We start from the raw sequence: 15,608 nt of genomic DNA on the forward strand, positions 1-15,608 counted from the left end.
CAATGAATTTTCACAAATGAATATACCATGTAACCAACCAGTTACCAGATCAAGAAAGGACATTGTACCCTAGAAGTTCCCCTCATGCCAGAAAGGTAACTGCTATTCTGATTTCTAATACTATAGATTAATTTTTCCTGGAAAGTCTTTTTTTTTTATTTTATTTTTTTTAATTTATGATAGTCACACAGAGAGAGAGGCAGAGACACAGGCAGAGGGAGAAGCAGGCTCCATGCACCGGGAGCCTGAGGTGGGATTCAATCCCGGGTCTCCAGGATCGCGCCCTGGGCCAAAGGCAGGTGCCAAACCGCTGCGCCACCCAGGGATCCCCTGGAAAGTCTTTTTAAATTATTATAATTGTATCTAACTGGGAAAGCAAATAAATATAAGACTCAAATATGCCATTTTACAAAAAGGGGGGGTGCAGCCCAGGTAGCTCAGCAGTTTAGTACTACCTTTAGCCCAGGTCGTGATCCTGGAGACCTGGGATCGAATCCCATGTCAGGCTCCCTGCGTGGAGCCTGCTTGTCCCTCTGCCTGTGTCTCTGCCTCTCTCTTTCTCTGTGTCTCTCATGAATAAATAAATAAAATCTTAAAAAAAAAAAAAAAAAAAGAATGGTCTACTCTGCCTAAGTCTCTTAGAAAATGGCCCTGAATTTAAATCTTACATATATTCTTATAGGAAATTACTGATAAAACTGTTACAAATTAGTCAATCAACTAACTTCCAATATGTAGTTTCTATAAGTACAATATAGGCAATAGCAATAGCAAAATAGAAAAAAAGAGGCAGATTTCACACACTATCACCAACAGTGACTGTGATTCCATGTACAAATAAAACATCTTGATAAAAGGTGAAAATGCTAATCATCTCTTGCTTTGTTGATGGTATAACCTACAACTCAGGAAAAAAAAATCCATCACTCAGTCCATTTGCTACTATCACCAGCCAGACTCCAAGACCTGACCTTTACTGCCTACCTGCTTGGCCTCACAGATCTCTGTCCTACTTTTTCCCTCAATCTCTTCTTTCCAGTTTATCTCTTAACTCAGGCAAACGGAAACCGAAACCACACCTTAAGTGATAGCAACTGCCCTGCAAGGCATCCAACCAGCTCAGACTACCCAGACCAGTTTGAGCTTAACCCCTGATGCACACCTACACCGGTGTGCCATGGAGTGACTTCTAGAATGACTGACAACTACCTTTACCTCATTATAATACTAAAATCTCCACCCAAGGAGGAGCACAAGCCTTATTTACATAACATACAATGTATGTACAGGAATGTTCCTTAAGGTGCATGTGGGATCTTATGCTTGCCTCTACAAACAATGACAAGGATCTCCTTTTTAAATATTCATTCTAACTCTAAATAAAAAAAAACCATGGAGCCTTGCTTGAGGAGTCACCATTTTGGAAGTTTTTCTCTGTGATCTCCTTATTTGTTACAAATAAAGTTTCCATGTGTGACAACTCACTTGGGGTAGTTTCTATGTATGACTTACCAAGGAGTGTATTCACATTAATTCAGTTACACTACTACCTGTGGGGCTCCTTACCTGCCCAGTCCAGGAATTCAACACACTCAGTCTGGGAATACCGAGCAGCAACATCTCGAGCTCTTTCTTCTCGGAAGTTCAGAGCTTCTATATCAACATCCAACTCCACTAGTGCTTTCAAAGTTTCCAAACGACCCCAGGCTGCAGCACAATGTAAGAGTGTGTAACCTAACAAATAGAATGAAGATGGTCAGGTCAAATAGACTATTGCTTTAGGCTGTTTAACTGAACAGAAGATCTTAATGACATTCAAATCTTGAACAATTACTGTGAGCTAGGCACTATTCTAAGTACTTTATATATGATAAATTAATTTAGTTCATAAAAACCCTATGAAGTCAGAACTATCATAATCCTCACTCTCCAGATGAGGAAACAGAGGTCCAGAGAGGTTAAGAAGGAAACTCAAGTCCAGAAACTTGCCCAAGGAGCACAGCCAGTAAATGATGGATGCAAGATACCAGCACAGGTATCCTGAAGTCTGAGCTCTTCAACATCTTCTAAGAAGACAGCAACCTCCCTAGAAGCAATCTATTTTGGAACACAATTAAACCCATTACTCTAGTCTAAGGGATTTTCAGTAAACTCAAATTATGCTAGCATTATTGTCAATAAAATCATACGAATTATGACAACTGTGTAAGTCTTTGGTTTGGAAATTAATCATTTGAATTAAAACTGAAATCATGACCCATCAAATTATAAAGTTGTTTTTTAGACTTGCTGAGACAACTACAATGAGGGTGAAAAACAAGGAAGGTATCATTAAAATTTTTTCACACTGGCTTAAAATAATCAAGTCAAAAGTTCATTGTTTTAACTTACCCACAGGATATATTTATGACTCATTTAACTGGCCAAGAGGCATGTATTGCTACTACAAGAAGAATTGAGCAAAAGAATGATTACGTGTCCTGACTCTACTACGTACTGGGCACTTTATGTACTACTATTTCATTCAACCCCTTCAAGAACCTATGAGGTTGGTATTGTTAGGCCTATTAAAAAATAAAGGAAAGTGAAGGTCAGAGAGGCTATCCCTTGCCCAAGGCCATAGGTAGTAAGCAAGACTCAAACTCAAACCCAGGTCTTTTGCCAAATAAAGGGTTTATAAGGAGTAGGAAACAGCACCTTAATGCTTGTCACTGAGCAGAGCAGGGAAAAAGAGAATAGTGATTCCTCCACTTCCTTCCAGAAACCTCTCCTTGACTCCCTACTTGCCACATTCCCACCATCCCAGGTCTGTTTTACATCAAGTTGTAAGGATATCATTAACAGAAGGGTTAGTAAGGGAATCAAAAGGAACATGAAGTGAACTACTCCAGGATCAGCCAAAATTGGTATTACATCTCCTCTTTGGCCCAACTTCTTTTTTCTTAATATCACAACAAATGAGAGATTTCAAAAACAAAGAGATAGAGACTAGCCCAAAATTTCTTTGTGCCTTTATACACTACAAAAAAAGAAGAAAAGAAATACCCTGATACCACTTTCATTGTTCTTGCTTTTTGTCTGAAGACAGAAGTTTTCAATCAGCCAAAAGATCCAGGCTCCCTGATTTGCTGGGGGAGGGAGGCGCTATCTATTGACAAGATGCTGTGAGCATGAGCAAGAAGCCATTCCAAATGCGATGTCTGGCTCCTTATATTGCTCTTCTCAAGGCTGAAGTTATAGGCCACTGGTCACATCTATTTTTTTTATTTAATATACATGGTTTAAAACAAGAAAATAAAAATAAATTTTTTAAAAAACAAAATATTTCTAAACAGAGGCTTTTAACAAAAAATGTGCATGTTTTTAAAACACCTTTACAGGTGTTTTATCCCTTTGTTGGAAATGATCTGTTTTCTAGAAAGAAACACACAGATCCTTATAGTACATTAACTCTATTGCCTTCTCAGAAGAAGAAAAACCATTTAAATAAGATGATTTCAAAAGCATTCAGAAGAGAAAGGGATTTTCCTAAAGTCTTCCCATAACGTTGGTAATGAGTGCTGGGTCCCAGGAGAGGAATACAGAAGGTCACATGTTAGAAATCCAAGTAGGAAAAAAGGTACCATAAATAGAACTGGGAAGGATTGGGGCTAATTCTAAGAGAAAAATAATCTCTTTGTGGAAGACTCCTGGTTACTAAATACAGAGTGACTAAATACTAAAAGACCACTCGTTCAGTTACCTAAAATAGGGGCAAGTATACCACAATATGAGCAACACTGTAACACCCAAATCTAATACTGTGATTACTATACTGCCTATCATCAACTGCCTATACCTCAACTCTTCTTTGTCTGGTAAACTCTTGGTCATTTTCAGGATTCAATACAAATATTTCCTCCTTTGTGAAACCTTCCCTGACCATGTCCAATGCTTCCAGGTATAGTTCACTTGTATCTCTCCTCTAAGCTATCTCATACCTTATCCCACCATATAGTAATTATTTATTTACAGATGTGTTTTCCGCTAAACTGTAAACTTGTCCAAGGGTGAATTCATTCAGCTTTCTATCCTGTTTCCAGGACAAGGTCTGGCCGTTCTTCCACCCTTAATAAATCTTTGCTGATCGTATGAGACAAATTTTAAGATGGTAACTAGTTCTGGTCGTGCTTGTTTGAGTATGGTCAAGTTTAGTGACCAAAGCCTTGCCAGAACCAGAGGAGGTTTTATCATCAATAAAGTACAAACTGAAGAGACCTGTCCTTGGATTAATAAGAAAATAAGGCACTTCCCAATAGACCAGAAGTCACGAGTACAGAGAGATGAGAACCTAACTGTTTCATCCTCCTCCTTCTTTTGGATCAAGTGTCCAATTCTCCAGTATTTAATAGGAAAGGAAATCCTGAAAGTAAACATGGTTCATCAATCACCTTGAAAATCATTTTCTTTCCACTTCTCAGTATCATCCACAAATAAATGGCATAAATCTTACTTTATAGACATATGTACTGCAGTCCTTTAACCAAAAGTCTTTTAATTCTAGGCCAATGGGTTCTTATGTTCCAATACATCCTCAGAGTTTATATATATATATATATATATATAATGAGTAAGTCCTGAGGACCTAATGTATAACATAGTGACTATAGTTGATCATTATTTTATAATTGAAATTTGCTAAGAGAGTAGGACTAAAATGGTTTCACAAAAACAAAAACCACAACCTTTTGGGACTCAGTGGTTCACTGTGTGGCTCAGTGGTTGAGCATCTGTCTGCCTTTGGCTCAGGGCATGGTCTTAGAGTCCCGGGATTGAGTCCCACATCGGGCTCCTTGTATGGAGCCTGCTTCTCCCTCTGCCTATGTATTCTGTATTCCAAGCCCATTTAGGAACTCATTTGGCTCATTTAGGATTCACTTATTTGAGGTTGGAGGGCTAAAGTCAGATTCCCTGCTGGCTGGCTGTCAGAAGCCTTTTTCAGCTCTGCCTGCTGCCTCCATTCGTTGTCACCTTGTCCCTGTATCTGCAAACAGCAACACTACTTTCTCATGCAAGAAACCTCTCTGATCTCCTTTTCTAAATCTCTTCTAATCCCAGCTAGAAAAATTCCTCTACTTTTAAGGACTCATGTGATTAGACCAACCTTCTCAAAAATCTAGGTTAATCTCTCCATTTTAAAGTCTATATGGCTCTGGATGGCTCAGTCAGTTACATATCTCACTTTTGATCTCAACTCAGGTCTGCATCTCAGTGTCGTGGGTTCAAGCCCCGTGTTGGGATCTGTACATACTTTTAAAAATAAATAAATAAAACAAGCTTCAACACTAGGTAAGTGTGCTTCAGGTTTTTGATAGAGAGCCTTAAAGAAGGTTTCTTCTATTTCTATTTTGCTAAGAGCATTCATCATGAATGAGTGCAGCAGTTTTTTCAAAAGACTTTCTTCATCTTTTGAAATGATCATGTGGTTTTGTTCATTCATCCTTTAATGTAGTGAATTATACAATATTTTTTCTAATGTTAAAATCAACCTCGCGTTAATGGAATAAACCCAGTCTAGTATATTACATTTTGTAATATGCAATCTTAGATTCAATTTGTTAATATTATATTTAAGATATTTGCATGTTATTGAGATTGGTCTATAATTTTTCTTTCTACTACTGTCCTTAACTAGTTTTTCTATAAAAGTAGTTTCTCTCATAAAATGAGTTAAGCAATTTTTCAACTATCTTTATGTTCTCCAAACATTGTATAAGCTAGAGATTACCTTTCCCTAAAAGTGCAATGAATCTTACCTTTTAAAACATCTGAGTTAGATGGGGGTGGGGGAAGGAGGCCTATTTTGTTACTTATTCTTTTTTTTCAAAATAATCATTTATCTACTCAAGATTTCCATTTTTTAAATTAATTTTGGTAATTTATATCTTATAAGAAAACTGTCAAACATTTCATCCATGTTTTCAAATGTATTGTCATAAAGTTATTTATAATATTTTCTAATGATTTTCTCTTCAAATTTTTACTTAAATCCTAGTTAGTTAACATATAGTGTAATATTGGTTTCAGGAGAATCCAGTGATTCATCACTTACATATAACAACTGGTGCTTATCACAATAAGTGCCCTCCTTAATACCCATCACCCCATCTAGCCCATTTCTCACCCGCTTCCCTCCATCAACCCTGTTGTTCTCTATTGTTAGGAGTCTCTTATGGTTTGTTTCCCTTTCTCTCTTTCTCCCCCTTCCCATTTGTTCATCTGTTTTATTTATTAAATTTCACACGAATGCAAGCACATGGTGTTTTTTTCTGACTTATTTCACTTAGCATAATATACTCTAGCTCCATCCACATCATTGCAAATGGCAAGATTTTATTCCTTTTGAGTTAACATTCATTGCATATATGTATGTGTGTGTGCATATCCATTAATCAGTCAATGGATATGACTTCTTTAAGTCTTAGTTTCTCCTGTGTGTATGCTTTTATAAATTTCTAAATATTATTTATGCTCTCTACTTCTCTGATATTATCAAATTTCAAAAATTATCAAATATTATCAAAGGTTTTTCAACTGTCTTTTTTTAAAAGATTTTATTTATTTATTCATGAGAGACTCAGAGAGAGGCAGAGACATAGACAGAGGAGCCTTGCAGGGAGCCTGATGTGGGACTTGATCCCAAGACCGCAGGATCACACCCTGAGCCAAAGGCATATGCTCAACCACTGAGCCACCCAGGCGTCCCTCAACTGTCTTTTTCACTAAACTAGATTTTGGTTTTGTTAATCTTCTCTATTGTTTATTTTCAGTGTCATTATTTTACTACTACTTTTTTCCTACTTCTACCTTCTTTGGATTACTCAGTTGTTTTTTTTCTCTACCTCCTTGAGTTAAATGTCTTGTTTATGATTTCCAATCTTTCTTATGTTTCAATATATACATTAAACTGGAATTTAACTTTAGTTTTTTCCACAGGTCTGACGTAGAGTGATCCTGTTGTCACTTACATAAGTTCTAGTGTATTTTCTATGACCAAGAGATGATTTAGAGTGTGCTTTGGTTTCTAAAATTATAGGGGATTTTCAGTTATCTTTTTGTTACTATTTTCTAATCTTATTTTATTGTGGTCAGAGAAAAAAGACTACATGCTCTAGATCCTTTGTTGTTTGTTGAGACTTTATGGACTTACTTGTGATCAATTTTTTAAAAATATTCCATGTAAGCATGAAGAAAATGTATATTCCCTATTTGTTGGAGGTCACTGTTCTATTTTCTACAATGACTATGTAATATATTTGCAATCTGAAAAAAAAAGTGACTGCATAAAAAGAGCTAATTAGATCATGACTGCAAAACTAAAAAATCCTCAAAGGAAAGAAATAACATTATTATTATTAAACATTTGCTGTATATCAACTTACTATGTGCCAACTACTGTGATAAAATATTTATATTTACTATTTTATTTAATCCTTACAACATCCTATAAAGAAAATATAATTATTATTCCCATTCTGCAGATGAAGAAACAGAAGCACAAAAAGATTAGATAACTAGCCCAAGTCATATAGCTAATTAAGAATGAAGTCTGTGGGGGCACCTGGGTGGCTCAGTTGGTTAAGCATCTGACTCGTGATTTTGGCTCAGGTTGTAATCTTAGTGTCATGAAATGGAGCCCGACAGTGGGCTCCGTGCTGGACATAGAGCCTGCATAAGATTCTCTCTATCTCTAAGGGACAGAAGAAGGTTTATTTGAACAAATTATAGCTTAGAACTTCCCGAATCTGGAGAGGAAAACAGCATTCAAGTCCAGGAGACACAGAGAACACCCTTCAAAATCAATAAAAATAGGTAAAATAGTAAAGCCTGTAAATTTCAAAGATAAAGAAAAAAATCCCCAAAACCGCTCAGGACAAGAGGTCTTTAACCTGCAGAGGTAGAAACATAAGGCTGGGAGCAGACCTATCCACAGAGAGCTGGCAGGCTACAAAGGACTGGTATGATCTATTCAACATGGGAAAAATGGGGAAAATATGCAGCCAAGAATACTTTATCCAACAAGGCTGTCATTCAGAATAGAAGGAGAGATAAAGAGGTTCCAGAATAAACAAAAACTAAAGGAATTTGTGAAACTAAACCAGCCCTGCAAGAAATATTAAACAGGATCCTTTAAGCAAAAAAAGAACCCAGAGGATCCCTGGGTGGCTCAGCGGTTTAGCACCTGCCTTCGGCCCAGGGTGTGATCCTGGAATTCCAGGATCTAGTCCCACATCAGGCTGCACGGAGCCTGCTTCTCCCTCTGCCTGTGTCTCTGCCTCTCTCTCTCTCTTTCTCTCTGTGTCTCTCATGAATAAATAAATAAAATCTTAAAAAAAGAAAAAAAAGAGAGCCCCAAAGTAACAAAGACCAGAAAGGAACACAATCTACAGGAACTTTACAGGTAACACAATGCCACTAACTTCATATCTTTCAATAACTACTCTGAATGAAAATGGACTAAATAAATACTCATCAAATCAAAAGATATAGGATATCAGGATAGATTAAAAAACAAGATCCATCTTATATGCTGCTTACAAGAGACTCATATTAGACCCCAAGACACCTCCAAATAGAAAGTAAGGGAGTAGGAAACCATTTACCATGACAATGGATATCCAAAAAAAGCTAGAGAAGCTATTCTTATACTAGACAAACTAGATTTTAAACCAAAGACTAGAATAAGTGATGCAGAAAAACACTATATCAAAATAAAAGGGTCTCTCCAACAAAAAGATCTAACAATTGTAAATATTTATGCCCCTATCTTGGAAGCAGCCAGCTATATAACCTAATTAGCAACAAAATTAAAGAAATCCATAGATAGCAATACAATAATAGTAGGGGACTTTAACACTCAACTTACAGCAATGGACAGATCTTCTAAGCAGAAGATCAATAAGAAAATAAGGGCTTTGAATGACATACTGGACCAGACAGACTTCACAGATATATTCAAAATATTCCATCGTAAAGCAGAATACACATTCTTCTCAATTACACATGAAATATTCTCTAGAGTAGATCATAGAAAGAGTCACAAATTAACCAATACAAAAAGACTGAGATTATACCATACAAATTTTCAGACCACAGTGCTTTAAAACCTAAAGTCAACTACAAGGGCAGCCCCCGTGGCTCAGCAGTTTGGCACCACCTTCAGCCCAGGGCATGATCCTGGAGACCCAGGATCAAATCCCACATTGGGCTCCCTGTGTGGGGCCTGCTTCTCCCTCTGCCTGTGTCTCTGCCCCTTTCTCTCTCTCTCTCTTTCTCTCTCTCTGTGTGTGTCTCTCATGAATAAATAAATAAAATATTTAAAAATAAATAAATAAAGTCAACTACAAGAAAAAATTTGAAAGGACCACAAATACATGGAGGTCAAAGAGTATCCTACTAAAGAATGAATGGGTTAACCAGGCAATTAAAGAAGAATTTTTTAAAATACATGGAAGAAAATGAAAATGAAAACATAACAGTTCAGAACCTTTGAGATGCAGCAAAATCAGTCCTAAGAGGGAAGTAAGTATATTGTAATACAGGTATTTCTCAAGAAATGAGAAGTCTCAAGGCTGCCTGGGTGGCTCAGTGGTTGAGCGTCTGCCTTTGGCTCAGGTCATGATCAGGGGTCCCAGGATCAAGTCCCGTATTGGGCTCCCTGCAAGGAGCCTACTTCCCCCTCTGCCTATGTCTCTGCCTCTCTCTGTGTGTGTCTTTCATGAATAAATAAATAAATAATATTTTAAAAAATTATTTAAAAAAAGAAAGAAAAGTCTTAAATATACAACCTAACATTATACCTAAAGGAGCTGGATAAAGAAAGCAAATAAACCCTAAATCTAGCAGGAGACAAAAAATAATAAAGATATAAGCAGAAACCAATAATAGAGATCAAAAATATAGTAGAACGTATCAACAAAATTAAGAGCTGGTTCTTTGAAAGAATTAATAATATTGATAAACTCCTCAACAGAGTTATCAAAAAGAAAGGCTAGAAGTCATAGCCTCAGCAATCAGACAGCAAAAAGAAATTAAAAAACATCCAAATTCATCCAAAGAAGAAGTCAAACTTTCATTCTTTGCAGACAACATGATACTCTACATAGAAAACCCAAAGGATTCCAGCAAAAAATTGCTACAACTGACTCAGGAATCCAGCAAAAATCACAGTATATTATAATCACTGCACAGAAGTTAATCACATTCCTATACACTAACAAGGAGGCAGAAGAGAAATCAAGGAATGTATCCGACTTACAACTTCACCAAAAACAACAAGATACCTACAAATAAACCCAACCAAAGACGTAAAGCATCTGTACTCTGAAAACTACAGAACACTTATGAAAGAAGTTGAGACACAAAGAAATGGAAAAACATTCCATGTTCATGGATTAAAAGAACAAATATTGTTAAATGTCTATGCTACCCAAAGCAATCTACACATTTAAAGCAATCCCTATCAAAATACCATCAACATTTTTCACAGAGCTGGAACAAACAATCCTAAAATTTGTATAGAACCAGAAAAGACCCCGAATAGCCAAAGTAACATTGAAAAAGAAAAGCAAAGCTGGAGGTATCACAATTCTGGACTTCAAGCTGTATTACAAAGTTGTAATCATCAAGACAGTACGGTACTGGTACAAAAACAGACACATAGGTCAATGGAATACAGAATAGAGAATGGAATAAAAAAAAAAAAAACACAAATGGACCCTCAACTCTATGGTCAAAGAACGAATATCCAATGGAAAAAGACAGTCTCTTTAACAAATGGTGTTGGGAAAATTGGACAGTCACATGCAGAAGAATGAAACTGGACTACTTTCTTATACCATATAAAAAAATAAACTCTAAATGGTTGAAAACCCTAAATGTGAGACAGGAATCCATCAAAATCCTAGAGAAAATAGACAGCAACGTCTTTGACCTTGGCCACAGCAGCTTCTTCCTAGACACGTTTCCAAAGTTAGGAGAAACAAAAGCAAAAATAAATGGTTGGGACTTAATCAAGATAAAAAGCTTCTGCACAGAAAACAGTCAACAAAACTAAAAGGCAACCTACAGAATGGGAGAAGATATTTGCAATGTCTTATCAGGTAAAGGGCTAGTATCCAAAATCTTTTTTTTTTTTTTAAAGTATCACACTCATCTCTAGAGAAGACATACAAACGGCCAAAAGACACATGAAAAAATATTCAACATCACTTGGCATCAGGGAAATACAAATCAAATCCAAATGAGATATCACCTCATACTGGTCAGATGGCTAAAATTAACAAGTCAGGAAGTGACAGTTGTGGGGGAAGATGCAGAGAAAACTTTCTTACACTGTTGGTGGGAATGCAAACTGGTGCAGCCACTCTGGAAAATAGTATGGAGGTTCCTCAAAAAGTTAAAAATACAGCTACCCAGGGCACTTGGGTGGCTCAGTCAGTTAAGTGTCTGCCTTCAGCTCTGGTCAGTATCTCAGGGTTCCTAGATCAAGGCAAGCATCCGGCTCCCTGCTCAGGGGGAGCCTGCTTCTCTCTCTGCCTCTCCCCCCTGGCGCATGCTCTCCTTTTCTCTCTCTCTCTCTGTCAAATAAATAAATAAAATCTTTTAAAAAATAGAGCTACCCTGTGACCCAGTAATTGCATTACTAGGTATTTACCCAAAGGATACAAACCTAGTGATTTGAAGGGGCATATGCACCCCAATGTTTAGAGCAGCAGTGCCCACAATAGCCAAAATATGGAAAGAGCCCAGATGTCCACTGACAGACAAATAGATGAGGAAGAGCTGATGTATCTATCTATCTATCTATATATCTATCTATATATATATATATATAAAATTCAGCCATCAAAAAGAATGAAATTTTGTCATTTGCAATGATGTAGATGGAACTAAGGATATTATGCTAAGTGAAATAAATCAGTCAGAGAAATACAAATACCATATGATTTCACTCATATGTGGAATTTAAGGAACAAAATAGTGGTACATAGGAAAAATATATAGGAAAAATAAGATGAAAACAGAGAGGGAGGTAAAGCTTAAGAGACTCTTAACTATAGGAAACAAACTGAGGGTTGTTGGAGGGGAGGTGGTGGGAGGATAGGATAACTGTGTGACGGGCATTAAAGGGCACTTAATATAATGAGCACTAGGTGTTATATGCAACTGATGAATCACTAAATTCTTTTTTTTTTAAGATTTTTAAAAAATTATTTATGAGAGACACACAGAGAGAGAGGCAGAGACACACGCAGAGGGAGAAGCAGGCTCCATGCAGGAAGCCCAATACAGGACCTGATCCTGGTACCCAAAGGCAGATGCTCAACCACTGAGCCATCCAGGGGTCCCTAAATTCTACTTCTGAAACTAATAATACAGTATATTAATTAAACTGAATTTAAATTTAAAAAAGAGTCTCCCTCTGCCCTTCCCCCATCCCACTCATGAATGCGCATGCACACTGTCTCTCAAAAAAAAGTGATGTGTACTTAACTACTATGCTTTACTATATTAACATGCATATAGTATACATTCATATATATGTATACACATATAATATACACAAAATATAAAGAAGGCACATCAAATTTATCCAACTTTAGAGATAGTATGTGGCATCTTTAGATTGTTCTAAGTAATACTGATGAGAGAAAAAAGACAAAATACCTCTGGTGGTTTTTTCATTCAGATTCACACCATACTTTGCCAAAGCTCTAATCACATCACTTTGCCCAGCCATGCAAGCCGCATACAACAAATTTCTCCCAACGATGTCTTCTTCCAAGAGTAGCTGCATGGCCTGTTCATGATGAGGGTTCTCAGGATCCTCAAAAATCTTCTGCAAACCTTCTACATCCCCTGTGAGAGCAGGTTGTAAGAGAGGATTAACAGTGCCTGTTTCCTCTGGTTCTTTCCCTTCTTCATCTTCTTCTTCTTCTCCTTCTTCTTCTTGCTGTGAGAAAAATATTGACTTTTCTGAACTCTCTGATTCAGGAGGTCCTTCTGGCTCCATTAACACCAAAAATACCTGAGGCTAAAAAAAGAAAGTAATAGTAATCTACTTGAACAAATCAATATTTGTTTATTTGCTTATTTTATCAGTCAACTGACAATATAGGTGGGATAAAAATACTTAACTAGTTGAAAATAATTATAAAATAAGACACTTCATCCATGCAATCAAAAAGTTTATTGTGCACACTGTCTAAATATATACTAAAATGCTAAATGTGTGATATAAAGAGTAAATTTAACCGGAACAGAAGAAAAAACAGATCAATGTGGCCAGATTTATTAGGAAAAGATTCAAAGAGAATGAATGTTGAACAGATTCACTTGCCCAAAAAAGGGTCCATGCTGGGGGAAAGTGAGAAACACAGAGGGATTATTGGAGCCAGATTAAAACTCTTAAAGTTAGGCACTGACACTGAGATAGAATTATTCATTCAGAACTGTTCCCTGAAAGCTTACTAATATTATAAGCGCTGTGCAGGCACTACATAAATTACAAGAAAGAACCAAATTTATTTCCTGCCTTCAATGACTTACTATTTCAAGGGAGAAAATATGACACAAAATAAGTGTGATAAAATGTAACATGTGCTAAGAATCATAAGACATGAAGCATGCTATGAGAGTTCAGAAGGAATGAGACTAATTCCAGGCACAATTAATCAAGGAATTCTTCATGCTCACTCTGGCAGAACACATACTAAATTGGTAATGATTCAGAGAAGAGTAGCACAGTGCCCTTCATGTGTATAGGAATGTTTGTTGCATCATTGTTCTTAACAGCAAAAATCCTGGCAGGAAAACAAAGCCCAAGAAAAGGAGTGAGCATAAACTGTAGCATATTCATCATAATAGTATAAGTAGTTCAAATGAACATATTATAGTGATACCATGTGGTAGGCAACTTCTAACATGGCTTTCAATGACTCTCACCCTGTCTTACCCTGTCTCCTGGTATTCATACCCTTGTGTAATTTCCTCCCCCTGAAATGCAGCCTGGACATAGTGACTTTCTTATAATGAAGATACAGCAACAGTGATGAGATGTCATTTCCACAGTTCAGTTATAGCAGATTGTGACTGGTGTTGGTATTCTCTCCCTGACTCTTCTGGTGTGTATGATGGAGAGGGCCATCATACAAGGAACAGAGGGCAACCTCTGGCCAACAGCCAGGAGGGAACAGAAGCCCTCAGTCCACTAACCTATGAGGAACTTAACTCTGCCAACAACCACTGAATGAGTTTGGAAGTGGATCTGCCCAGTTGAACCTTGAGATGACTGCAGTCACAGGCAACACACTAACTGCAGCTTTGTGAGAGAAGCCAAAGTAAAAGATCTAGCTAAGCTGTGCCCAGATTCCTGAGCCAGAGAAACTGGGAGATAATGAATGTGTGCTATTTTACACTACCAAAGTTTGGGGATAATTTGTCATGCAGCAATAAGTAACTGAAGCATATAATATAAATAAATCTTAGCAATATAATATTAACAGGAAAAAGTAGATCCAAAAGTATAATCTTTTGGATTATATATACCAAGATATATTTCTGTAAAGTTCAAAGCAGTTAAAATTGACTTTTAGCAATGCAAATAGACTCAGGAACACTATTTAAAAAAAAAAAAGCAAGATTCAACACAAGATTTAGGACATGTTTGTGGCAGGAGGGTAGGAGGAAGACACAGGAAATGGGATACATGATTCATATAGTTAGTAAAAAAAAAAAAAAATTTTAAAAAAAAGTATTTAAGCTGGGCCATAAAGAATAGGCAAGATTTGGTCATTCAGAAATCAGAAGGAAAGGAAATCTAGTTAGAATAATATCTCTATCTATCATAGCCCTACATTAATCTCTACCTTCACTAAATATATAAATACTCATAAGCTGTTGAAGTTTGGAATTCTTTGATTACTACAGAAAAATAATAAGATTAGCTTTCAAAAGTAAGAGATTTCCTCACATAATAAGAAATTTAAAGGTGGAGATGGTTCAGCAGCTCAAAAATACAGATCCAAGCTCTTTCTAGCTTTTTATGTCATCATAGTGTGTAAGACCTTCATCATCATGGCTGTTGCCTCATAGTGACATGAGAGCTGTCATAATTCCTGGCATCACATCTGCATTTGAAGCAGGAAAAAGGCGGAATCCTCCAGAGGATATCTATGCCATCCATCCTTTTTAAAAGGAAAGCAAAAAAAAATCTCTCCGAACAAGCCCGAACAAAGGCCAGATTGTATCCCTTACTTAAAAGAAGCAAAAAAAGAACGTTTCTCAATTTTCCTGCTTTTATAAGAAGCAAGCAAGGTATATGGGGTGAGAATGGGAGTTGTTAGCCAATCAACGATGACTCCACCATAAGATTTGGCCCAAACTTTATCTTTGAAATTGTTTCATTTAATTCCTTCATTTTACAGAATATAAAGAAAACCTATAATCCTTTTGAGTGCTATCATCTAACTCTCCATCTTCCCAACACACACACACATACACACACACACACACTTTCTTAAAGAATCCCAATCTCCATTTTGGAGATTTCTAGTGAAAGATAAAGG

At 36.7% G+C, this 15,608-nt stretch overlaps 1 protein-coding gene across 2 annotated transcripts in view; it reads right to left on the bottom strand.

Annotated features, from left to right (window-relative positions):
* Nucleotides 1-15,608, bottom strand: part of ANKRD45 (ankyrin repeat domain 45) — a 49,339-nt gene that overhangs the window by 26,651 nt on the left and 7,080 nt on the right. For both annotated transcript variants that reach the window (XM_041766678.1, XM_041766587.1), the window contains exons 2-3: nucleotides 12,709-13,075; nucleotides 1,567-1,734 (exon numbers count right to left, since the gene is read on the bottom strand). In XM_041766678.1, the coding sequence (XP_041622612.1) occupies nucleotides 1,567-1,734; nucleotides 12,709-13,054 (514 nt within the window). In that variant the 5' untranslated portion in view covers nucleotides 13,055-13,075. The remainder of the gene's footprint in view (nucleotides 1-1,566; nucleotides 1,735-12,708; nucleotides 13,076-15,608) is intronic.

This window comes from Vulpes lagopus, chromosome 1 (assembly GCF_018345385.1).
Source record: "Vulpes lagopus strain Blue_001 chromosome 1, ASM1834538v1, whole genome shotgun sequence".
Classification (NCBI taxonomy): domain Eukaryota; kingdom Metazoa; phylum Chordata; class Mammalia; order Carnivora; family Canidae; genus Vulpes; species Vulpes lagopus.